A 26,974-nucleotide genomic window follows, 5' to 3' on the forward strand; every position below is an offset into this window, starting at 1 on the left:
AAGCCTAACTAGCCAAGACAAATCAACGCAGCCCAACCAAACGCACGTAAACCATATCAATGCTCGTGTGTCTAGCTAGCTGGGTCGCCAAAATAACGCGCGATCGAGCAGACAACATTATTGTTTACACAAAGTTTGTCAAACTTTATTGGGTTGGTCCATTAATTTAGTTAAACAATCTCAATGCGCGTATTGTAGCTACATTATTTGCATTGAATTTCACCGTTCATAGATCGGATGAGAATACAAATAATTAATATTTGTCTTAATATTGATAAATTATTATTAAATAATATTAAATTCAGTTGTTATTTTAACAACAACCAATAAAAGAGGCACCACCCCTAGTTACTTGTTACCTTAAAATAAATGAAACATTCCAAATTATCCCACAATGCATTGCACCTAAAATTATCGATGGCCGCGATTTTTGACTGTCGTGTGCAATGGTGCAAGTAGCTACTGCAAGTTAGTCTAAAACACACCAAAATGTCATCATAGAAATGTTTCTTAACGATGATTGAAGACAATTTGTTATCAAGAAACCACAGGGTAAGTGTTTGTGGCTTATTTAGTTCTCTATATCGGCTGTTTGTTTGTTTGTTTGGTTCTCAGTTTTCTTTCTCAATGCCTGGTTCACGGTTCACAACAACCACTGGGCACTGTCACTGACGTTCTGTTTTGACTTTGCATGATCATGATGTGTGTGGTGTGGTGTGTGCATAATGGTGACAGTGTGTGCAGTTTCAGTTTGGAGCGTCTCATTCTCATCATTCCATGAGATTCGGTCCCCGACTCAATTATCACATTTATTCTTTTAATCTAGGCACCATGCTATGCTAGGCAGAACATATTTAAAACAAATATAACAACAGTCACCCTCATTCACACAGTTCAGTGTTTGGAAAAGTTTCCGTATGGCGCCACCAGTTTTTCATTCTATATGAAATAATATAGTATCTAATTCACCTCAATGAGATATCCCTTTTTGTAAAAATGAGTGAAAAAGTGGTGGCGCCATACGGAAAGTTATCCCAGTGTTTTTAAACAGACTAAAGATTTCGAAGGAAGTCGAAGTACCCAGCCCATATTAGTTATTTCAATTATAACTAATATCAATTTTCCCCATGAACTATGTCATAATATTTTGACTGTCTATTGTATTGTGTCAGTCTAGTCAGCAGTTCAATGTCAACATTTGAAGTTTGACTGAGCCTGAGTTGTTGAGTGTGTCATTCTTTCATCTCATTCTCATAATATTCATTCATCATGATTCATTAATCATTATTTCATTTTACGGTTAAAATATTATACTTTGTAGGCCCAACTAAAAAATGTGAAGTGGGGTAGGGTAAGTGAAACTACAATAATCAATACAAAGTTCAGATTGCATTTAACAAAATTACATGTCTTGTGATTTTTGCAGATAAACATAGGCCTAATTAATAGGCTAATGTATTAACGTATTTTCAGTCTGATTAGTGATACTATAGTATTACTGTAGTAGTGAATAGTTCAAGTTCATCCAACCAAAGGTCAATAATTAGGGCCTAAATGAAATTGGCATGGCAATGGTTCCTTGTACTATTTTCATGATTTTCACTTTTAACTTCAGTGCTCGACTTCTGTGCGGTTTGACTGATAGTAATTGACTGGAGCCTAATTAAGTTTGCAAGCACAATAAATAATGCCTGTGCTAGTGAAGATGGGGAAAACAGACCATGAGGTGAGTTAACATCAGATTTAAGCAAGCCCAAAGGTATTAACCAGGATTTTGTTATTTTATTGAAGGGGGGCGAACTTGAAAGAAAACGTCTTAAATTAAGGCCCAGTGGTAGACTTGAGATGCTGGCAGCAGCAGACATAACGACAGCCCTTTTTTGCAGCTCTGAGCGTGTTTATAACATGCTCAGTAATGTGAGCGTACAGTAAGTCTGAGCCCACACACTACCGCCAAGAACTGTTGAAAACGTCCGATCCAAAATCTCCGTTCAAGCCTTTTGGTCCATTTTTTAGTTAAAGGCCTGTGTTTTAAATATAAGGTTAAACAGTTGTTGAAAAAAATCTTTGGCGAGTGATTAAAACACATCAGAGATTTGAGAGTAAAGTGTGATACACGTCAACAGTTTCAGTAAGCTTACTTCACAGTAGGTACATAGGCCTATGTTTTACACAAAGAGACTTTGCACAAGGGTACTTAAGCCATATCCCAATTTGGACTCGGCCTTAGATGCAAATTTCTTGTGCTATAAAATTAAATTGGAATACGCATTTTTTTCTGAACACTGAAGCTTGAGAGAGTTATGATGTCGAAGAAAAGGGGCGCTGCATACTTTCAAATGCTCAACAACTTCATGACTAAAAAATAGAAAAGACATTCAAAAAAAAAAAAAAAAAAGCAAAAGAAATAAAGAAAAAAAGAAAAAGAATAAGAAAAAAACAAAAAAAATAAAACAGAAAGAGTTGAAAAAAAAAAGGAAAAAAAAAAAATACAAAAAAAAAAAAAAAAAAAAAAAAAAAAAAAAAAAAAAAAAAAAAAAGAAAAAAAAGGAGAAGCAATAAATGATCGAGAGCATCCAGAACCACAAATATGCACCGTGGAGATGATGAAGAAGTTACTGACCCCTGCTGCAAGAGGTAGCTAGAAATGTCTGCCCTTGAAAATGATGTTATTTCAGTCTTAAATTTCTCTGTGGAGGTGTTTTTTTTTTTTTTTACCTGTCACAAAGAACATTGTCAAAATGATTGTTTTCAAAAGAATATTGATATATGTTGGAATAAAATAAATGTACTGCGTGCAAAATCTTTTAGGAATGGTCTCAAACATAAATCCATTTTCTTTAAATTAAGACTTGGTCATTTTTTCCCTCCTCATGCCACCTTGTTTTTAAACGAAGCAAACTACCATTACTGTTGTATTTTCTTTGCTTTGTTTAGGAGCTTGCCGTCAAACGTTTTGATGATGCAAAAGTAGTCGTCTCAACTATCCAGTTCCTGGCACATTTCCCTGAGTTTCCAGAGGGAATTTCCGTTCTCCTCTCAAATGGATTAATGAACCTACTAGGTGAGACTTTGTACATGTTTTTAACACTCTTGGAAGCTGTCTTGGATCTTATTATTTATTTGTCTTCATAAGTTTTTCTTTACAGACAAGATTTGTGAAGTAGCCATCATGATGTTTTCCTCCGATTTCCAACTTTGTTGCCTTGAAAAGAAACTGAATTTGTATTATTTAAATAACAATAAAAGTTTACTGAAGTTCCTCTGCCTTAAATATAGCTATAGGTGAGCCCTTGTACTCCATTTTGTTTCCCTATTTTGTGCCAAATATCATGGCTGTTGAAGAGAACTTGTTCTTGTTTGGATTTTAACCAAAACGTATAGCACATTGACTTTTTTGAATTTTTATCCAAACTATTTTAAGTTTTTGTCATGGACGAGGCGCAGAAATTTGTCTCCAAATCCGACGGTTCTGTTACAAATACATCAGCTGATGCTCTCATGGAAGTCATCATGGAGACAATCAATGTGAGTAGAATCTGACAGACTAGGCCCCATATCCATAGAGCTGCTAAGCACAAAAATTTGCTTAGCATGAAATTTATTCTTTGATAAAAACAGGATTACCAACCAAATTTCCATTTGTTGCATATTGCTTGTTACTGGTATTCAACTGTTGTTTGCTTATCCTGAAAATCATGTGGAAATTTGGTTGGTAATCCGGTTTTTATCAAGGAAGATTTCATGCTAAGCAGATTTTTTTGCTCAGCAGCTCTATGAAATTGGGCCCAGGGCTTGAAATTAACATTGGACCGCAGGCCCCAGGCCATTCTTGCGGATAGTGGAGAGCTATTGATAATATAACTGTGAGGAATGGCTCCCTCTGAAGTAATGTTGTTTTTAAGAAAGAGGTATTTTCCACTCAAAAAGACTTCGGGCCTGAAGCCTTTTTTCAGGCATCTAAAAGCACACAAATTTGTACAACAATGGTGTTTTTTCTTTCATTCATTATTCTATTGCAACTTAAATGACCAATCGAGTCAAGTTTTACAGATTTTGCATGCATATGTTGGGATACATCAAGTGAGAATACTGCACCAACTGGTCTTTGACAATTTACCAAAAGTGTCCTGTGCCTTTAAAGCAATGCAGTAGGGAAGCTCTGTGTTTAAAATATTTTCATCTTTTGTTCCACTTGAAGGATGTTGCTGATTGCGGAGAAAATACGAAGAGAGAGGCTGTAAATGCGTTCACAACGAAACTCATGAAACTGATTGTGTGTTCTGAGAAAAAGTTTCGTGTTCGTATGGAGGTAAGTGTTTAAGGTCAAACAATCGTAACAAGTGTAATATACCTATAGATGTTTACATCAATAATATTTATTTTTATCTTTGACACTCAAGAACAAGGATAGTGTACACTGTCTTTATATAAAAAGGGAAAAAGAGACAGTCCACCTGTAGTTTTTATTTTCCTGGTGATTCACAGAGTCTGTTAACTTCCTTGCAGTAACATCTTTGTGAGGTCCTGGTTCTAGAACAAGGGGAAACCCAAACCAGCGAGCCATTTTCAGGAATGTTCACATTCTGCAATCGCTTCCCCGCTTTGTTGCTCTATACATACTGAAGAATTTCCCAGTTGTGGGGCACAACTGGAATGCATTGGTCCAATAGGAGAGAAAGCCCATATGATCCACTGGTGCAAGTTTGACAACATTAATTTTGTATTCTCGTTTTGTTTCCGGAAGGCGTTACGGACACTGAATCTTCTCCTTGATGGATGTGATAGCGAAGCAATTCAGGAACTTCACAACTTTCTACCCAATGTTAAGCTTATGTAAGTTTATTAATTTCATTAATTTTGGTTTACGCATTTACACCGATGTGTGTTAGCACTGTATCCAGTACTTTCCCAAGCTCTGTGAAAAAACCCACTAGCATATTACTCGGGTGGGATTCAAACCCACGACCCTTGCAATTCTAGAACAGTGTCTTACCAACGGGTATGCGTGTGTGTGCCATAGAAATAAAATCCCTTAGGTATTATTATATTATTCTATGATCAAACCAGGAATGCTGCGTGCTTCATTGATGTACGCGTTGAGACGCGCATACGACCTGTCCTACATTATTCGGTACGTTCTATTGTTTGATAGTAATGTGCACGGAATGGGGAATCGAGACAGTTGAGTGATAATGAACAACGTCTTGCACCAAGACTACCTATTAGCTAATGTAACTATTTTTTTGTCAACAGACTGTTTAAATATGGGGGATACTCTGTAATTGTAATTTTTTTAATTTTGTTTTAGGGGATCAATGGCAGAGTTTTTGACAACTGCTGGAGATTTTGAAATGCAAGTTGCCTGTACAGAGTCGCTAGTCAGGATAGTGAAGCGGGCGGATAGATCAACGCTTGCTCATCAGTGGTTTACTGATAACGACTTTGCTGGAGCTTTTATGCAGATCAAAGATGAAACATTCGAAGCGGTAGGAGGACATTTCATGCTGTGTCTTTTTTCTTTTTTTTTTTTTTTTTTTTTTGAAGTATCTTGCAATAAACCATAAGGGAAACTGAATGGGTTAAATTGTAAAATAAATTGGTTGAACAAAGACAACATTTCTAGAACAGGACTTGAATCTGTGAGAGGGCAGTTTGAACACTAAGCTTAACAGCTGGGTACCGCCAACATAACTCTTGTCAATTTAAGATGATTTTTTTTCTTCTCAATCCTGACAGGATTGCCGAAAGTTTCTTAACTATGTGAATGAATCTATTGGGAAGAAAAGAAGGTGAGTGAGATAAAAACAAAGTTTTGTTTTGTCACCTATTTAAAATAATATTTGACTATGTAGTTTTTGGAAATGTTTATAAAGTATGGAAATAATTGTTTGACGTGAATTGGAGTGTGTACCTGTATTTATTTTTACAGACAAGATTCAATATAAGATTGAATGTACCGGTAGATTTTTTGTTTTATTTATTTTATATACAATTAGTTCATTTGCTTACTTGTAAGTATTATAATAGTTTGCTTAAAATAGCTTGCTTAGAATAACTTTCTTTTATAATGTCTTTCTTTCTTATATAAGCATTTTATGAAGATACTTTTAAAAACTTTTGAGACTTTATCAACCTCTACTGTGTTGTTTCTCAAAACCATCCACTGAACCAGCAAACTAGAGCTTATTTTCTCTTCAATATTTAGGAAGATACTTAAACAAAATACTGAGGCTTTTTAAACACCGGTTGCTTCCCAAAACCATCAACTTAACCAGCAAACTTTACTGTAATTCCTTTTCAATATGAATTAATTAGAAGATCCAGAATTTTTACATCATAAAAATCGAAAAAGATAATAACATTCATGTTTTTTTTCTTCTAGTGTGTTCTCCCTGCCTTGCATAAGTGCTTATCTTGGATCATTCAAGGTAGTATGCTCATCTATTTGGTTTATCATTTTCACATGCAGTGCAGTGAAAATTAATATTTCAATTAAACTTTGAATTTTCATGATTTCTTTTTCATCTATTTCTCAATTTCCATTTATTGGTATGTGATACTGATCCATTCTACTTTTTTTCTTTTTTTTTTGGGGGGGGGGGTTAATAAATTTTCACTTTACAGAAATACATTTTTTAAACAAAATTCTGCAATGCATCAGACAGGTGATCATTTTATTTTTTTTTTACGAAGGTAAAAAATTGGATTTCTATTGGTATGAAACAAGCAACTAGTCTAATAAAGTTTGCTATCTTTCAGTGAATGTATAATACTAATTCTCATCAAGTAGTCGGTAGGGACCAAGGGACCAATGGCTTTACTACCCATCCTGAGGGAGGAAGCATGGTGGTTAAGTGTCTTGCTTAAGAACACAGGTGTCATGACCATAGTTTGAGTGGCACTCTTAACCACTAAGCCATGACACACCACTTGTAATTGATTGCTTGATGATTGGTTAGTTGATTGCTTGATTGATTGAATGATTGACTAATTGATTGATTGACGATTGATTGATTGACAGCTGAAATGTCCCCTTGATGTAAACCTGAAAGATTTCTGGGTGGATTTCAACACGGTCAGTAAAACCATCACGTTGTATGTTGCTGAAGATGTGAACAGTGAGAATAATCAGGTCAGTACATCCATGACTTGTTTTTAAACAGGTGACTTTTTTTATCAAAAGTCTTAAAGACACTGGACACCCTTGGTAAGTGTCAAAGACCCGTATTTTCATTTGGTCTATCCCAACATATGCCTGATTTAAAAAATCTGTAAAATTGTGGCTCAGTTGGTCATCAGAGATGCAAGAGTATAATGAAAGAAAAACCACCCTTATTGCACAATGTGTGTGCTCTCAGATCATAAGATGCATAATAAAAGGCTTCAGGCCTAAAGTTTTTAATATTTGAGTGAGAATGTACCCCTCTCTCAAAAACTATGTTACTTTCAGTGTTTCTCTCAATATTTTGTACTATCATCAGCTCTCCATTGCTTGTCACCAAGTAAGTTTTTATGTAATAAATTATTTTGAGTAATTACCAATAGTGTCCAGTGCCTTGAAGTCCCCAAACCTCTCATAAATTTTGAAAACTGATATGTAATTTCTTAAAACTTGATTCTGATAATTTGTAGGAAGCAGGGATGTGGGAGACTGTCACCATACGGAAGGAGTCTGTGGAAAAATTCTATCACACAGGTAAACAAGATCATTCCGAAATTAAATAAAGAACATATTAAATTAAAAAATAAAAATTATTATGTTTTTTAACAAGCTTACCAACACTTAGTGGAAACATGGACAAATGAAACTTACATCTGAAAACTGAGTAACATCTAAATGATTTTCGGATTTGGAAAACGAACCTCTTAAATCTTAACATCTTTTGTATTGTTTTGTTACCATCAGAAAAAGGTGATCGTCAAGCGTTGTTCATAACCCTGAATGTACCGCCCTCTAACCTTGTGGCTTTCTGCACGAGTGGCGATAAACAAGTCCGAATCGTCTTTGATTCACAGCTAGACATCGCAACACCGGCAGTAGCTGTGTTTGGAAAGGAGCGTTCCAGGAACTCCAAATATAAAGCCTCCGTCAGCCAGATCAATATTCAAGTCCATCGCGATGAGTTTGACAGTCCCGGTCCGCAAAGAAACATCCGCTCGGCTGATGAGGGAAGTGACACGGTCTCTATACAGAGTGCTAGGATCTATGGGCTAGAGGAGGGTGCTGGCCCACGCCCATCAGGACCTGTTATGCCACCCCCAGTGACAGTACCCTTGGAGCCCTCATCTGGGATCTCCCACCACCCATCAGGACACCCTGGTCATTCAGCAAGGTCATCTGTACTGGTAAGTATACAAACAAAAAGTGACAGAGACCAAGTGGTTTTTTACATTACTAATTGTTTTTAATTAATGTTAAGTTTGCATCGGGATAAAGGATATTAATTAAACAAATATGGGGGGGTACCCTTACATCGATTTTCAAAAAGCCAACAAATTTGCTTCATTTATTTCTTGAGAAGTCATGTTCTGTAGTATTTTTTTGCAAATTATGTTACTTTTTAAGGGCCACTTGAAGAGAAGAATTTTGTTGTTTTGGGAGTTTTGGGGGGCATTTGTGTACCATAGGTATTTTTTGTTGATGATCAGTTTCCAACAGCAAATTCTTTTTTCTTTTTTTTAGTAACAAATCAATTAAGAATTGTTTTTATTTTTTATTTTATTTTTGAAGGTGAAGAGAGTTGGGACTGCTGAAGACTTAATCACCCACAAGGTTTCCATTCCACTCAGTCCAATGAGAACCCCAAGCAGGATGATGAGTGAAACATCTTCAGTGTCATCCACGACTCATGTACCCTCCAACAGATCTCTCCCCAAGAAGTCAGGTATACAAAAAAGTAAACAGCACTTATATAGTGCTTCACAACATTTCGGTCTCTCTTGTCCCCTCTGAAAGGAACTTCAACCAATTTCACTAAGTAAACACTAGTATTAATCCTATCTCGAGTCGGGACGAGTAACTTTAAGTTAGGACGAGTAACTTCGAATGGGTTCTATGCTTCCTAACTTAACTGGGCTTGAGAATAATGAAAGAAAAACATTGTTGTTGCACAAATTTGTGTGCTTTCAGGATGCTTAACAAAGGCTTCAGGCCTGAAGTCTTTTGTTATTTGAGCGACTCTCTAACATGTTGTACAGTTACCTTTTTTAACTTTGCTCCTGGAAGAGTTCACTATTTTGCATGATTTATATTACCTAGATTTCATCCAGCCTAAGACGCCAGTCAAGCCTACCCCACCTACAGTCAAGAGGGTCAAAACACCTTTACAGATTGTGGTCGGCGACAAAACAAATACAGATAGCGGCAATGAGTCCAACGCTACCTTCTCATCCTCCATCCACAAGAAAGCTTCTTCATCCTCCGGGGTCAGTATCGGCTCTACCTGTACCCCCGATCAGCTCCGACAGAAACTCCTTCAAGTTGGGAGACGGCGTAAAGAGACCTCTGGAAGAAAGCAGTGTCAGGAAGGAAGAGGACTAGAAGGAGGAGGGAATCGTCAAGACGGAAGCAAGTCTGATCCTGGAACTTCAGCCAGTAAGAAATCCAAACAGGATTCAACGCAAGACAAGAGACAGCTCCGGTCAGCCGGCAATGGCGCGACTCAAACTCTACGAGCTAGCAGTATGTCCAACCTGGCAGGGCCTCAAAGAGATGAGATATCTGCCAAGCAAGATGTCAATGGAGCAGATGGTCCCAAAGAAGTGACTAATGCAAAGAAACTGTCTCGGAAGAAGTTTAGGTTGTACACTGAAGGAGGGATGATGATGGGGTCGGATGAAGGGGACCAAGATGACACTGACGCAGGTAAGATTAGAAATATCCTGCTCATGGGCCCAGTTTTATAAAGCCTGTAAGCACAACAAACTAGCTTAGCACAGAAAATGTTGCTTAACAGAAACAGTTTACCAGCCACAGTTAAATTAAAGTTGACATTGTTGCAAGCGGTGCCTCCCTTCATTTCACTTTTGTGATTATTGTTTCTTTTGTTAGAAATGGTTATCCCAAGTTCCATTCCGACCCAAGAGAGTATAGAGGTTATTCCTGAATCACTTCCTCCCTCTGGACAGCCCCTCCAAACAGACCAAGATCAATCTACTTCAAGGTAAGTTAAAGGGTTTTCATACATTTTGTAGATCATGTTTTAGGCCATGGCATGAATCCCTACTCACTGTGGCTGAAGATGTATGTAATTAACCTGTAGGAGTTTCAGCTTCGTTAGTCGACAAGTTTTTGAGAGAAAAATGAAAATCACTGATCGATGTTTTCAGGAGAGTTGTGTAAAAATAATGTTTTTCTCCTGAGAGATAAAATTTACTTTTTGTTTTACTCATTTCTCAAAAACTACAGCACCTGCAGCAAGTAATATTTTAAAGGAAGTAGTCTACCATCACTATATTCAATCGTTTTAGTTTAATCTGTGGAAATTGTGTTTTGTGTCCTACAGAAACTACCCAAACCCTTAAAGCTTTCCTTTCGATCTATCCCGCAACACTGATGGCTGTTTGGGCACCAAAGACTGCGATCACTTCGCTGTGAGTTGGCAAAGTCCAAGCCTGTTCCACTCATACTGATGTTGTCTTGCAACTTCTTCCTGTCTTTTTAACCCACATTCTGTATATTACAGATTTTTTTTAAACATTGTTTTTATACGAAACTTGAGTCCACTGTCGTAAACCATCAATGACACCCACTTGTTAAAGTTAGTATTGGACTAAATTATAGAATTTGAATGATGGATTCTTTTCAGGACCTTGGAGAAATCAAGTTGTAATCAACCATTCTCAGTCGCCAAGAGTCCATCTCTAAGTACTCTGACTGAAGAGAGTGCACAGACTAACCACAGCAGGAGCAATAGAGGCACTACACCCAACATGAATGGTAACAAGTCCTAGAGATGCTAAGCACATAAATTTGCTAAGCATGAAATTTCTTCCTTGATAAAAACAGGATTACCAACCAAATTTCCACATGATTTGCAGGATTTAAGCAAACAACAGTCGAATACCAGTAACAAACAATATGCAAAATTGAAAATTTGGTTGGTAATCCTGTTTTTATCAAGGAAGAAATTTCATGCTAAGCAAATTTTTGTGCTTAGCAGCTCTATAGAATAGGGCCCAGTTAATTACAATCATCATCGTTTTCAATCACCAAAGGAAATTATTTTCACTGCAGCCAAACTTTTATGTTTGGAGAAAACTGCGTTTGAACTATACTATTTTGGACATCATTGTTTCAAAAACTGTTTGGCAATAAAATGTTTACATTTTTTCGAGCATGAAAGTGCATGGAGACCCTAAACCATGCAAATATTTTGTAATTTTGATCACAGTATGTTTAATTTATGAATAATTAACTCAGTTATTTGGTTACTTAGTTTTGAAAAGCAAAAAAATAGTTAATGGCCTTTTTTAGCCCTCGCGAAAAACTCTGCTAGGGTCGAAACTTCAGGTCATTAACTATTTTTTGCATATACCATAGGTCCTTTTGGTTGGAAAGCAGTTTGCAAATAGTTATATCTATTTTCTTAGTTTGAAAAGAACATTGATTAAGCCTTCTCTCCTTTAAACAAAATAAATTTTTAATTTTATTTTAGAACACGATGAGGAGTCACAAGTAAGACAAATGCTTAGACCAAGAGACGCTCAAAAGTCTCCCCTTCCGGTGGGAAACAAAAAACCCAGTCGTCAAAATCCTAAAGAAAGAGCCAACAGAGTAAATCAAAAAGCAAAATATTGTTCGTCAACGAGTGGTCCAAACGACACATCTGATGGAAGAGATGAAGAATTGGATGCTGATGACGAAGAGGATGAGCAAATGAGAACCTCCTCAAAAAAAAATGTTTCCCTCAAACCCAGCAAGAAGAATGAAATCATCAAAGATCAACCAACAAGCCTTACTGACAAGATCAAAGCCACAACAAATCAGAATCAAGAAGCAAGTCCAAAGAAAATCACCAGCATGCCACCCTCTAGAGCGTTCCGTAAAGTAGCTAAGACTCCTGATTCAAGCCAAGAGCTTTCTCAACTGGAGTTCACATCCCAGATGGAGAGTCGTCCTAAAAAAGGAAGACCTAAGAAGAATGCTCCGAAAGAAGTAGCCAAGGGCAAGAAGCAAGTGGCTCAAAAAGGAAAACCAGGCAAGACTGTCCTGGACAACCCTGAGCCTAAGACAAGAAATCGGCGTGCTGCTGCCAACAAGGCCAAGGAGAAGATTCTGACCCAGAGTCAGCTTGGAGCAGCAACCAACTCTGATAGTCCCCTGTCAAAGTCTGATTGCTCCACAGATGACGGCATCAGGAAGCCAAAAGGGACCACTAAAGCCGTCAGTTCAACTGCACGAGAATTAACACACTCCTACTCGGAAAAGATACCAGTTCGAGTTCCATATAGACCAACCGCCTCCCAGAACATAAGTCCAAATACTCATGACTTGTCTGTGTATGATTTCGTTGACTTGGAAGAAGGTGGTCGATCCAAGTCGGCAACCAGAAGTCCTCTTTATTCAGCCAAGAAAACCTCGACCACTAAGGACAAGAGTCCTCCGTTTTTATCGGCAAGTCAGAATGTTCAAGACATCTCGGTTTACGACTTCAACGATAGTGAGAGTACCTCGACCCAAGGGAGAAGTAAACAGATACGCGGCAGGAAGAAGCAAACTAAGCCAGCCGTGAAAGGCGTTAAACCACAGAAGAAAGCTCCAATCAACAAGCCAAGAAAGAAGCAGCAGAAGAGTCCAGAATTGTCGGATATTGAAAGATCAAGAGACATCTCAAGACAAAAGCCACCACAGAAAACATCTACAAAGTATGCACTAAGTCCCATCGAGGTCATTGATGATATCGTAGGTTCCCCAATAACCTATGAAGACCTCTCGGATATTGACCAACCAGAAACTGTATCCAGAAGGCAACCCAAAGAATCATCTAAGAAATGTGCTGAAAAGGTCAACAAGCAACTAATTAATGTACCCGTCAAAAAGCAAACCAAGACATCACCATCTAGCTGTGAAGACCTCTCGGATATTGAGCAACCACAAGCCACATCCAGACGGCAACCAAAGAATTCATCTAAGAAATGTGCCGAAAAGATCGACAAGCAACCAACTAATGTATCGGCCAAAAAGAACACGAAGAGATCGTCATCTAGTTGCGATGAAGACCTCTCGGATATTGAGCAACCAAGAGATGCTGCACCAATGCCAAGAGGATCCTTACCACAGCTTCCTCTCTTACCAAGAAATCTTGATTCGGACGATGAGTATCGCGACGAGGAAGTGAGCGAATTCATAGGTACATTGACCACCCAACAGAGGCAGTTTTTTGAGAGAGGACTGAAGATAGTAAAGGATGTCGAAACAACAAGGAAACCAAAACCTGCGAAGGGGAAGAAACTGCAACCAAAGGTTCCAAGGAGTTTGGGGATGTCGCCAACGAAGAAAATCATTGAGAAAAGGTAAGGTATTGACCAGTAGAGAAAGTAAGTTTATGCCATTTTAAGTGCATTTATCAATTTGATCATCAAGAACCCTCCACCAGCATAGAACTATTGTGATTTTAATTTGTGAAAAGTGCTTTATATAATAGGCTTTTTATTTAGCAGGATTTTCTCTGGCTGATTTCAGGATCCTAACTCCTTACATTGATCAATTTGCAGTGCATCAAAGCCAAAAGTAATAACAATCTCTGAAGAAGATGAAGAAGAAGACCTAGACGTGACACCAGCCCCCACATCTGTCTCAAAACGTCGCCAAGAAAAACCTAGCCGCTCTACCTCTCCAGTGCTATCGTCGTCAAGAAACCAGCAAGAGAAATCCTGTCCCTCTATGACACCAGCCGTCAAATCTGCCTCAAACCATCACCAAGAAAAATATAGCCGCTCTGCCTCCCCAGTGCTATCGGTCTCAAGAAACCAGCAAGAGAAACCTTGTCCCTCCAGCACATCATCTGTTACATCCGTCGCAAGAGTCCAAAAAGAAAGGGTATCTCCCATGATGACACCAACTATGTTGTCTGCGACAAGAAAACGCCAACAACTTGCGTCTGTAACGCACTCCATTAAACACTCTTCATCAGGCAACCAGCAGGAGAGGCCACTCACCTCAACCGTCTCAAAGAAACTAAGAGAGGACAAGAGTGCGTCATTGATTAACTCAAGGAGCTTTGGATCTCAGATCGTTGAGGAGGAGTCAGAGGAGATTGCCGCTAGAGAAAGTGCAAGACGCAGACGTGATGATGACGGACCTGAAGAAGGACTGGATGAAGATGTGATGTCTGTCGAGAACTTCAGCAAGATGTGTCAGGTTTGTCAATTAAGATACTCTTAAAGGAACACGTTGCCTTGGATCCGACGAGTTGGTCAAAACAAAAGCGTTTGTAACCGTTTTTTATAAAATGCATATGGTTGGAAAGATGTTTTAAAAGTAGAATACAATGATCCACACAAGTTTGCCTCGAAATTGCGTGGTTTTCCTTCTACTGTGCGAACTAACATGGTCGGCCATTTATGGGAGTCAAAATTTTGACCCCCATAAATGGCCGACGTGTTAGTCGACGAGGTAAAAGGAAAACCACGCAATTTCGAGGCATGTCTGTGTGGATCATTGTATTCTACTTTTACAACATCTTTCTACCCATATGCATTTTATAAAAAACGGTTACAAACGCTTTTGTTTTGACCAACTCGTCCGATCCAAGGCAACGTGTTCCTTTAAAGCTTGGTTCAATTGATGACATCAATTGATATGAATTATTGGTAACTTAAGTTTGTGACATCAAAATTTGTATCGCATTCGCAGAAAGTATGAACCGGGCTGAATAAAAAAAACAATATTGGTGTGATTTTACCCCTGTGTGCAAGTTGCACCATTTTGGGATTTAATGCATGTAACTGCTGCATTGCCTAAAAATTTGCATTACACTGTACAACGCACAAGGACATTGAATCACAAAATGGCACGACAAGAATTGCAGTGATGAGGACAGCAGGTGAATTGGGTAAATTCTTGGTAAAAACTTAATTGCTAGATTGCTGGACTTGTTTGGCTGGAAGATTTTACTGTCCTTCATTCTAATACTGGACTTGGGTCAGTGGTCCAGTGGGAATATTTCTGTGCTAATTTTATATTTTTATTTTTTTGGGTGTGTTTTAGAAAATGGTTAAGAAGTCTGGCAAGGGAATAGCAGCAGCTCGCCCACGTAGAAACATTCCCATGATAAACTATCAGTCTCAAGACAGGTATAATAGTAGTAATTACCCCCAATAGACCTTATGCATTGACGTCATCCAGCCACCATCTTAGAGGTAAAACGGTGACGAAACAATCGAAACACACAGATGTGTATGCCTGGCGCACAGGATTGGCAAATGAACAACCTCATTTTGATCTCTAGGTGAGGGCGCCAGACTGGAATGACGTCATGTGCATAAAGGTCTATAAGGAATTATTAGTGCATTTTACAATAAATTAATGTTGTATTTTCCATTGAAAATGTTATAAAGAAAGTGCTCCAGCTTCAAAAAATTTCTCTTCATTATAATTTTGAAACATCAAACTTTAGGCCTTGTCACACGAGGCAACTATTGCAGGCAACTTGGAGGCAACGAACTGCAGTGCATGCGACAAGACCACTTTGGTAGCACATGAGTCAATTTTTATAACAATGTCTTTACGATCCACAAACGAAAAATGTTAACATTCAAATGGGAATGCCTTTTTTTTCTAGGGGATTGCCTGGAACAGTATTATTTTTTTTCACTTTTTTTGTTCAACATCTTTAAATCTATAAAGTTCCATTTGGCGCTTTGTAAATACCATCATTGTAATCAATTTTTTTTTAAATTTATCTTGAAGTGGATCTGAATCGGAAGAAGAATTGCCCAAAGACGGATCTCAACCCTCTTCTGAAGATTACTCTAGGAAGAGGAGACAAGATGCAGACGACAGTTTGACTCGATCCAAGAAGAGAATATCATTGGAGACAGATGCAGTCAGTGAAAGGAGTTGGCTCACTGAGAAACCAAAACAAAAGGTACTTCTTTTCTTTTTCTTTTTTTTCTTGTTACACTTAAATACATGTACATGTGGGTGGTTCTTATATAATGCACATTATCATTGAAGCTAGATCTAGCTTCTTTCCAATATTTTGGGGTTGTACAAAGAGTTGACTAAAGTTGGATTCGAACCAACGACCTCTAAATTAACATGCCATAAAGGATTTGATGTTTTGTATTTTGATATCACTCTAGGTTTCAACATACTCCAAGAATCCAAACCAACAGTGGGTGACATCCACGTCCATGCTGCAACTTGACACAGTGAAGAAACCAAAGAGACAAACAGAAAAGAGAACTAAGGTATCAATCATTTTCTTCAAGACCTGAGTAAATTATAACTAAAACTAGTCAGTGAGGTCGGTCATTTTAAGGTACTGGACACCTTTGGTAATTGTCAAAGGCCATTGTTCTGAACTTGGTGTATTTCAAACTAAGCATCAAATAGCAAGTCAGTGAAAATTTGGGCTCAATTGGTCATCAAAGCTGCACGAGAACAATGAAAGAAAAAACACCCTTGTTGCACAACTTTGCGTGCTCTCATATCCATAAAAGGCTTCATACAGGCCTGAAGTATTTAATTATTAACTGATTGAGAAATTACCTCTTTCTCAAAAACTGTGTTACTTCGGAGGGAGCCGTTTTTCACAATGTTTTATACGATCAACAGCTTTTTTGCTAACAACCGTTTTTAGTAATTACCAACAGGATCCAGTGCCTTTAAATCTGTTGATCAATACTGAAACTTAATTGTTTTGTAAAAGAAGTTTTTTTCTTCACTCAAGTTCTTTTTGTTTACACTTTTGGTTTGTCTCCTCAGCTGCCACCAAACCAACCCAAGAAGAAGAAGAAGAAGAAACAGATCATCTCGCCTGACTCTGATAATGATGAAGATGACGTGGGGGTATCGATGCGTTACTACAGGGAGGAAAGTGCAGGCATCGCCGACAGCCAACCAAGTCAAAAGGCTGTCAACAAAACCAGAGTGATTGACAAGCCTTTTAGAAAGGAAAACATTACTCAGGTAAACCGGGAGAGGGATCTGCAGCCATTTTTGAAAAACAAAATACTCAAACCTCAGTTGTTACCAAAAGAAATCTTAGAAATAAGTACATGTAGTAAACCTTTTAAAGGCACTGGAAACCTTTGGTAATTGTCAACCACAAGTACGTATTCTCTCTTGGTGTATGGTGTATCCAAACATATGCAGAAAATAACAAACCTTTAAAAACTTTAATTGAAGCCATTTTTAGAGCATCTGAACGCACACCAATTTTTTTCTTTCATTATTTTATTGCAACTTTGATGACCAATTGAGTCCAAATGTTCACAAATTTGTTATTTTATGCATATGTCGGCAGACATGCAACTTTCTAATTGCAAAAAAAATGGGAAATGGCCGATCACACTGACTTTTGTACACTTTTCTATGGTAATGTTTTGAAAATAAAAAGAGGATATCAGCTGAAAAGTGGAATGCCTGGTTGGGATACACCAAGTGAAAATACTTGTCTTTGACAATATTACCAAAGATGTCCAGTGCATTTAACCATCTTCTCAATCTCTTATTAACCACCCTAGCCTATCAGTGAACCAGAAGATCTCTGCCCTCTTACGCCCTCTGTGGATGACTGGATGGCGAGTCAATACATTGCCGATCTAGTCACCCCACGACTCAGTCTTCACTCTACAAACTCCAGTAGATGTAACAGCAACGGCAAATCACCAAAGGTAAGGTATTCAGGGATGTAATTTCATTCTTCTTATTTTTCACCAGAAAGTGTTTTTTTTTAATCCCCCCCCTAAAAAAATAATAAATAAATAATCAATAATAAAAATAATAAAAATAATAAACAAGTAACCTAAATAAGCAAAAAAAATATATATAATTTGTTTGCCTCTGAAGAAGCTCCAGTTTGGATCGAAAGCTAAGGCCATCTACCTACCCTACTCATTTTATATGTATTTTATTTTATACTTTTATACTTTATCAAATTCATAAGAAAATGTAGATGAAACCCAATGGAACTCTCGAACCCTAACTCTGCTGAACAGGAACCCCAGTCAGGTGCTCTAATCATGCAAGACAAGTAATTAAATGTATACTTTCGCTTCAATTTGACTTCTGTATCTATTTTTTCAGGTGACGTTTGACTGTGACCCAGAATCTGATGAGGATGTGAATCTTCCGAACCAAGAACAGGACATTCTGAAATCTGGTATTTTTCTATTTTTTAACTCGGGAATAATATTTCAATTCTCAAACATAGCTGGAATATTGCTCATGCTTTTGCTACTTACTTAAAACGATGGCAGCCTTGCAGCTTTTGTTGTTACATTTTATTTCTAATGAACCAAGTTGATGATTTTTTTTTTCTGTGAAGTGCAACAGCAACATAAAAGTACTAACAAAGTTTTTATTTTGTTGTTGTTGTTTTGTTTTTTTTGTTTTGTTTTTTTTTTTTTTTTTTGGGGGGGTTGCAGAAAACAAATGCTACATTGCTATATGGTAAACATAGGCTCTACAATCATTCATCTTTAGCAAGAAAAACTCTTGCCTACTTTCAGTTGAGCAAATGGTCAAATTTACATTGTGTTCAAAACCATTAAGGTTATAATGTTATATTTGCATTGATCAATTTGGTATTCTAGGACCCTCCAACTGGCCAAGACCGAGCTCTTCATCACTGAAGAGGAAATACGGCAATCTCTTTACAAGTGACAATGAGGAGGAGGAAGAGGAAGATAATTACGAGGAGGAGGTGGGGAGGTCTGAGGATGTGAACAGGCTGACTGGTTCACTCAGGCCAAAGAAACTCTTCAAAGGAGGTTAGTACAGCAGGGATGTGATTTCTCTGTTTTTAACCGGAAATCCGTTTGTTTTTTTTGCCCCCAAAACAAAACTTGTTTTTAATATTTTTTTTGTTTTTGTTAAAGAGCTCAGGAGAGTCGTTGTTCATGCTTAAATAATTTTTGTCTCACTATTCTTAAACCGAATAACAACCAAGTTGGTTGGGTTACACAGGGTATAGTGACGTAAAACAAATCAGAGATTATGTTTCGTTCAAGTTTAAATTGGCATTGTTAAACACTGATAAGAAAAAGGTTACTGAAGAAAGTTAGTATCGTTTTAATTTCTTTTAATGCTGGACTAGCAGTTCTCCAAGGAGCCAACATCGAGGCAGATGAAGATGAACATGAAGATGGATATGAAGATGAAGATGATATACTCAACAGTGATGGACAGACGTCTTCTACCGGCTCCATGGAGATTTTACCTACCGTCCATATCACTCAAATGCTGAAGGCAGTCGGGGAGAACCTCAAACAGAAAATGATGGTTAGAAACTTCTTCTTTTTTTTTTTTTTTTTAAATAATGTCTAAATAAACTTAATTATTGCTTAGCCTCTACACCAAGGCCGCTTTGCATTTAGGCGATTTTCGCTGAAAATATTAATTTATCATAAATTTTATATTTTTCAACTTACTTTTAGCCCCACAGACTTGTGGATTTCCCCCTAAAATTTGAGCCCTGTAGAGTTGCTGTACATGTTCATAATTAAAATGCAATTTATTCTTCTAATTTGTCCTGTAGACTAAGCGAATTCAAGCCCAGAAGTTAACCGATGGTGCAGTGAAGTCCACACAGAAATCAGTCTTAAATATGTGGGCTAAGCAGCTTCAAGCAAGGTAAGACACTTAGCTTCTGCCTGTTTTGATCTAAGGCAGAAAAAAAACGTGATTTCATGGAATTCATGGAATTGGGCCCTGTAGTAACAAACCACAAGGTTTGGTGCTCTTCTTGAAATAGTGAACACCTTTTCTTTTTTTTGCGAGGGGGGCTGAAATCGTCACAGTTTGATTGAATGTTTCGCTCATAGAAACTACAATGTAGATGCCTTGATTTAAGTTTACCAATGGAATATTTACCTATATCTGTTTTACAAATTTTTATTAGCTTAATGAATTAAAAACTGCATGGATGATTACTACTACTTGAGCATGCATGCATGAGGGTCTGCACGTTTATAGCCCAGTGGCGGCAGTTTGTGCAGTAAAGACAAGACAGGATTTGTTTTTCAAGTTTTTAAGACTTATAAACAAAATGAGCAAAGTTGATATATTTTGTGTAATATTTCATGTTTGTTGTAGTGAATTTTATATTCTTCCAGCAGGTCAATTCACTGATTCTAATTTGCAAAGTTATTTTCATTTTATTTTTTTAGGAGCAAATGTCAGGAAGAATTTAAGAGTATGTTATTGAGTGAGATTCTGTCCTTAGAGACTGACTTGGGTAATCTTCAGGAACAGTACATGAAGATGGAGGCATATCTTAAGCAACATCACCGCAAAGTGGCATCCACACTGATCCAACAGTAAGTTAGAAACAGGGAACGATTTCATAGAGCTGCTTTCAATGTTGGTTCTCATTGTTGCACGGTCTTCTTCTGCGTTCCAGTCAACATTGAACGGGGGGATGGGGGAGAGAGAGTTTTTTGTCAGAGGAAGTGGACAGGGGGTGGCCCAAGTATTTGGCCGGGATTGTAGAGTGTATTATTTACAGTCCGAATATGAAGAAAGTAACGATCTTAACCATGAGCTTGGTAGAAACTGCTGCTCTTTTAGAATCGATAACTCCAAGGGTTATCAAAAGGTTGTAATACCATCATTTCCATGTACCTCCCAAGATCTGGGTCACAGTCTTAACCTTTTTTTTGTCCTAAATTATTCTCACCTACATCTCTCCAACAACCTCTAAATTCCATCCCAGTGTCTCTAGAGTGAAGTCTCTACAATCTGAACATAGGGAAGAAAGTCGAGATCTTAACCATGAGCTTGGCAAACACCTGTTGCAGAGCGTCAAGCAAGTACTTGCACAGGAGATGGTCACCATGCAGAAGAAGCTCCTTCAAGATTCGGTAAGTGTGACTCACCATTTTTGTTTTCTTCGGTCTCTAGTCTCTTTATTTAGCCGTTAATGGGGTTTTTGATGCCTTTGTAGATCAAAATGATGAATCCCCACTCATTGTGAATGAAGATGTATGTAGAAGTTTCAGCTTCATTCGTCGTCTCAAGTTTTTTTAGGAAAAAAGTGAAAATCACAGAGGAATTTTTTCAGGGGAGTTGCGTAAGTCCGTTGTACATGCTAAAATAACTTTCTTCTCACCGAGGTGAAAATTGTTTGTGTGAAACTGTTTTACTCATTTCTCAAAAACTACAGCACCTCGGCAAGTAAAACTTTAAGGGAAGATTTCTACTATCATTATCTTCAAACCATGTAAGGTTAATGTAAATCTGTGAAATAACTAAACAAAAGTAATGTTTAACCTTTATTGACAGCAACAACATGAGATTCAACAGATGAAGAGAAGCCTGCAGACGATGCTCATGCAATAAGACCCAGTAAAGCCATTTCTGCATTATCACGGAGCGGCATTAAGCCGGCAGGCCCTCCCCAAAAAATATGTGTTTAGCGTCCCTGCCCAGTTCCTTTAAGAGGCAATCTCTTCTTCCTAGTCACTCAAAACAGGTTTGGACTAGGGTAAAACTCAAGTGCCTGGCTCAGTGATAAACAAATTAATTTGGGCCTAAAGTCTTCATCAACACCCTCCAGTAACAATCTTGGAGTGAGCTTGTAAGTTTCTTTAAAATTTCATTCCATTTTATTCCGAAAAATTATATTAATTTAAAATATAAATTAAGTTAAAAATATCATTTCATTCAATTTTATTCTGAAAAAGAGTTTATTGTTAACTATTGACTTTGTTCAACTTCTTGCATATCTTGCATAAAAGATCTTCACTTGATTTTTTGTTGTAAATTCATGTTGCATTTTCTTCATGCAGTTGTTTTTGCTCTCATAATGAATGTACTTTATGCAAATTCGTTTGGGAGCAACAAAATTGTAATGAGTGAAATGAATTGTTTATTTATAGGCTTTTCATTGTTTAGGATCATTTTTTTTAAATCATAGATTGTTTTTTGGTCATCCAAACTATCAAGTAAATTTAAATAGAGATCACATGTGAAAGTTTCAAAGAAACAGCAAAAAACTGGTGCAGTATTTTCAATAATATTTTCAATAATAATGTCAAACCCATACATGCAATAGCGAGGTGACAGCTGGTACCAACTGCCTCTCTGGCGGCAACATTAACGGACGAACACCAAAGAAATTTGAATCTCCATAAGCAAGCTTTTGAGTTCTAAATTTTTGTCTACATGATGATTTCTAATCAACAGGGGTATTTCAGATGAAATATTTTCAGACTTTCAGATAAAAATTCAACCTTTTTTCAGGGTCAGTACGAAAGTTGGGTCTAAAATATTTCTAAATGAGAAAATTGTACCTTCCATTCTTTCCTTTTAGATTGACATACCAACTTTCATCCTATAACATGCTCTTAAATCAAATTGTTTTGAAGTGCTGAAGAAATACTTCAATAATATTAGAAAACAATTGTATAATACAATTATTTAATTTAAACAAAATGTTTAAAAAAATTCTTCTGTGATACCAAATTATTTTAAAGTTTTCAAAGTTATATTATTCTGATATTCTTTGTTATCTGTTATTTATTCCTGTTATTTATTATCAGTACTTACAAGTCCCAATAAAAGACAATTGCTGGTTATTATTTGTTTCTCTGGCTTAGGCTTCTTTGAATTTATTCATGTTTTGTACTTCTGAGTATTCAATTGATTTATTTATTTGAAAAGTTTTTTATAATCAATGTAGTAATTTTTTTTATCACAATCCTAAGGATCCACAAATCAGCTAAAATCTCAAAAACTAAGAATTAGTTTAAGATCAAAACTTTTTTGTTCTGAGTGTCATGAAGACTGTCTTGGACTCCATACATTTCTTATTTCTGTGAGCTGTTTGAGTGCAGGGGTTTTATTTGACACAATTTAAAAAACAAAACATTACCAAGGAACTTCTGCATAGAAATTTCAAATGGCATTAATTATTTTAGAACCATTTTCACAGTTTTTGTTTCTATACAAGTTGCTCATAAAGGCAAAAGAACTTGCACAATATACCTTATTTCTTCCAACAATGATGTGACAATAAAAGCTTGAGAAAATAGAAGTAGCTGTTGCCAAAAGCTTGTAAATCAAAGGCTGAAAGTACGAAAATGTGAACCTACTTATTAATCCGTATTGTTATAAGGACTTGGTATTTCCAATTCATTATTTCAAATCTATTTTGTTTCTAATACAGGAAACAAACTTTCGCAACAAGTTTTTGCCGAACAACAGAGGGCGCTATACCACTTGTTTCTAACTGACAGAACAAAATGGCATTTACATCGACCCGGCGGGCGAACCGATCGCCACTAGCAACAGGCCAAGCGCAGTGTGTAATTGAATGAGAGAGAGTGCATGCTTTATCATCATCGGTTCCGGTTTATTTACCACACACGTTGGTTGGGCAGCAGTCAGGCCTGGGGAGTGTAGTAAATCTACGGCCTGTAATGCATGGCAATGTGTGAACTGTGTTGGTTATAAAATTGTCATTAGTTGTTTGTAGATTGACAACAAAACATGTCAGAATGGAACATGTTAATGGATAGCTAAAACTGGAGGTCTACAGTGAGTGTTATTCTACACAAAGGTAAGCCTTACTAGAATAATTAATATTATTGGTAGGCGTAATTGCTTGAGTTTAAAAATAACATAACAAACTTGTTTGAAGCTAAGTTTTCTGTCATGGCTGTTTTTAGGGGATTCGTTTTTAGCCATAATGGAATATCAGTATGCACTAACTTCTAACCATAATAGACAACAGACCAATAAATGATTAAAATAAATGATTACTCCGTCGTCCACACTGTCTTGTGCGATATCAGGGATGAGTTTTTGACTGATTGATATTGAATTAGACTACATCAATGTCAAGTGAAATTAATCTTCCACTGTGCAGCCAGAGGAAATTGCTGTTCCTGATAAAGAGTAAGATAAATAACTTAAATAAGAGCGAAGTTCATGGCCTGCAAGTTGCAACAGTCTAGTCTACATGAAGGGTCATGAGGGGGGTTAACATTATTAATGGATCCTTGGAAGGATTGTGGGTTCCTAGAGGATTGTGGGTTCATTACAATCATCGCAATTATAAATTATAGGTGGGAGGGTTACGACAACTGCGATTCATTGTGTTTTTGTGTGTGTGTCTAAATTTAAAACCCTATTTTTTTCCTGTTGAAACATCACGCCACAAACTAACAATTTTGCGCTGTCACTTTGTGAAATGACTTTTTGCTCTAACTCACGGGGCGACACTGTCAGGGGGGCGACTTTGTGTGGTGGTGACTCTGTCAGGGGGCAACTTTGTGGGGGCGACTATGTGGGTGCGACTTTGTAAGTGAGGGGGCAACTTTGCTAGGGGCGACTTTGTAGTGGGCAACTTTGCATGGGGGCGAGTTGACTGGCATCCGTGTGAAACGAACCACCATTTCTGGCTTACACTTTACAGATGTACAACTGAATAAAATATTTTATTTGATCACACAGGATACAAGCCCACCATCAGTGAAAATGTAATTTGCCAAGGATCTTTAAGGAGTTGTAGTCACTCAACTATCATCTCAAAATGCCAGAGAAGAAGCTCTCGATAGGTAAGTCCAAATTTCAAACCATTTCTTAGCACATCGGCAGTCAAAAACGGTATAATGAAGGCTGTAATGAAGGCCAAATAAAAATAAAAACATGTTTTCTTTTTAGAGGCCCTCCTCCATCCTTTAATATCAAAAAGTCAGGATGCCATGAACATGTTTTTTTTTTGGTCTTATCATTGACGTCATCTGGCCGCAATCTTGTAGATAAAAATTATGATGATTGATTGATTGATTGAATTTATTCAAATAAAAATATAACAAAAAACATGCCAAAAAACATAGGCCTATTTACACAACAATTGGGAGAAAAGACAATGAGATAAGATCACCAAAATAGAATAAGATAGAATTACTGCACAAAATTATCTAAGGTTAACCCCCCCAAAACAATAACTTAGACTAATTTCCATTTGGGGTCCGTACAAAAAAGGCAAAAACACCAAAAAGAATGAAATAAAAGAATGATTTGTAACCGCTGTACCCATGATTAGCCAATGATCATAATTGACAAAAAACAAATGAACCGATTTTTAAATAAAATTGGGTTTAGTGGAAATCAGAATTCAAGACCTGTTTAAAACCTCAAAATTTGTGTCCTTAGCCTAAATATCAGCGTGTTTTTCTGTTTGTTCGTTGATGCCAATATAAACCACACACACACAGTTCAATCAAATCTATTCCCAGTTTCCTTGACAACTCTGAATAAACAACAGTTCGATGACTTGTCCACACTCAGAAAATGATAACGATTGTACGCCAACAAACAAACAAAGTAAATAAAGAGTTTAGAGTAGCTTTTGTTTGATTCTGTTGACACAAAATCATTCAAGTTTCTTTCTTTTTTGAGCCTCCATTTATCTATCTTTATCAGTTTTGGGATCATTTGTTACTTTGTTGATTGTCAAAAGCCTGGTTAGTATTGCTGATCTGGTTGTCAGTTGTATAGTTTTAACATTGACAATGTTACCTCCATGCATTGATAAGTAAGTAGGCCTATTCACAGAATAACGCAACATTAAAGGAACACGTTGCCTTGGATCGGACGATTTTGGTCTATGAAAAGCGTTTGAAACCGTTTGTTATGAAATGCATATGGTTAGAAAGGTGTTTTAAATGTAGAATATAATGATACACACAAGTATCACTCAAAATTGCACGGTTTTCATTTTACGTCGCGAACTAACACGGCCGGCCATTTATGGGAGTCAAATTCTTGACCCCCATAAATGGCCGACCGTGATTCGTCGACAGGGTAAAACGAAAACCACGCAATTTCGAGGCATATTTGTGTAGATCATTGTATTCTACTTTTACAACATCTTTCTAACCATACCGATTTTATAACAAACGGTTACATAGCGCTTTTCAAAGACCAACTCGACCGATCCAAGGCAACGTGTTCCTTTAAGCCTGGGCAACTAGTGTCGAAGTTGCGACTATTCATTGATTAGACAAGTCGCGACTACCATTATTCAACTATTCGGTTAATCTTGCCGCCAGGACTAATACAAAAACAGTCACGACTTCCTGCTTGGTGAACCAACTATTCACAACAACATTTATTAGTTTACGAAACTCAATCAGACATCAGTGACACAATTCTTTAATCCTTTCAGCACGAATTTTACTAATATAATATATTGCGCCTGTTGCAAAAAATATGCCGCAAAGCATCTTGGGAATTACAAATTACAAACGACTGTAGTGTTGATGTCGAAGTCTATTTGAGGCGCAAGTGGGAAGGTATAACATTTTTATTTGATATCCAACAGTGGATAACTGCCATTAAGTAGTTATGATTTAAAAGAAAAAAATTACAAATAAAAACTGTGTTGTTGAAAATACCAATTTATGATTCATACCTTTTACAACTAGTTAAATTAATATTTGCCTACTTTTTTTTATACAGTTCCTCCAGTGGTCACTGCAGATGACTTGGTAAGAAAAATTCTATCATTTTTTATGTAAGGGCCTACAAAAATGTGTGAACCATCTTTGTTTACCCTTGTAGACATTCTACCAGCAGTTTTCTTTGTTTACTCAAAATTGATGTTGGCAACTCAATTTTACTTGTGATTTGTTACTGGATATGCCCTGGTAATTTTTATCTTACCTTTCAGGGCTCAGATTACGGGGGGAAATCTTGTAGCTCAGAATAATTAATACTGGACCCGGATTTTATTTACAAGATCAGAATAAAACAAGAAACTAGAATCAAATACAAACACCCTTTTATCAT

General features: G+C 37.1%; 2 protein-coding genes across 3 annotated transcripts in view; both read left to right on the forward strand.

Moving 5' to 3' along the window:
- Positions 1-412: 412 nt before the first annotated feature.
- On the forward strand, positions 413-22,725 carry LOC139952169 (uncharacterized). Its single transcript, XM_071951187.1, is given in 33 exon segments — positions 413-552; positions 1,616-1,726; positions 2,292-2,365; positions 2,561-2,624; positions 2,626-2,637; positions 2,938-3,064; positions 3,425-3,528; positions 4,202-4,312; positions 4,748-4,836; positions 5,312-5,489; positions 5,740-5,792; positions 6,386-6,431; positions 7,025-7,135; positions 7,636-7,699; positions 7,910-8,349; positions 8,735-8,888; positions 9,263-9,868; positions 10,055-10,166; positions 10,812-10,942; positions 11,661-13,518; positions 13,720-14,365; positions 15,215-15,300; positions 15,917-16,094; positions 16,312-16,419; positions 16,937-17,140; positions 17,698-17,847; positions 18,260-18,335; positions 18,769-18,945; positions 19,272-19,456; positions 19,713-19,807; positions 20,344-20,493; positions 20,889-21,036; positions 21,458-22,725. Coding segments are annotated over 32 exon segments (6,633 nt in total). The 5' UTR covers positions 413-552; positions 1,616-1,687; the 3' UTR covers positions 21,515-22,725.
- Positions 22,726-23,457: 732 nt separating this feature from the next.
- The window catches only part of LOC139952325 (regulator of G-protein signaling 22-like), a 29,045-nt gene continuing 25,528 nt past the window's right edge, over positions 23,458-26,974 (forward strand). The window contains exons 1-3 of one of the 2 annotated variants that reach the window (XM_071951427.1): positions 23,458-23,735; positions 24,632-24,735; positions 26,645-26,673. In XM_071951427.1, coding sequence (XP_071807528.1) covers positions 24,711-24,735; positions 26,645-26,673 — 54 coding nt within the window. In that variant the 5' untranslated portion in view covers positions 23,458-23,735; positions 24,632-24,710. The remainder of the gene's footprint in view (positions 23,736-24,631; positions 24,736-26,644; positions 26,674-26,974) is intronic. The other variant, XM_071951428.1, reaches the window with a different exon arrangement.

Source organism: Asterias amurensis, chromosome 20 (genome assembly GCF_032118995.1).
Source record: "Asterias amurensis chromosome 20, ASM3211899v1".
Lineage (NCBI taxonomy): Eukaryota > Metazoa > Echinodermata > Asteroidea > Forcipulatida > Asteriidae > Asterias > Asterias amurensis.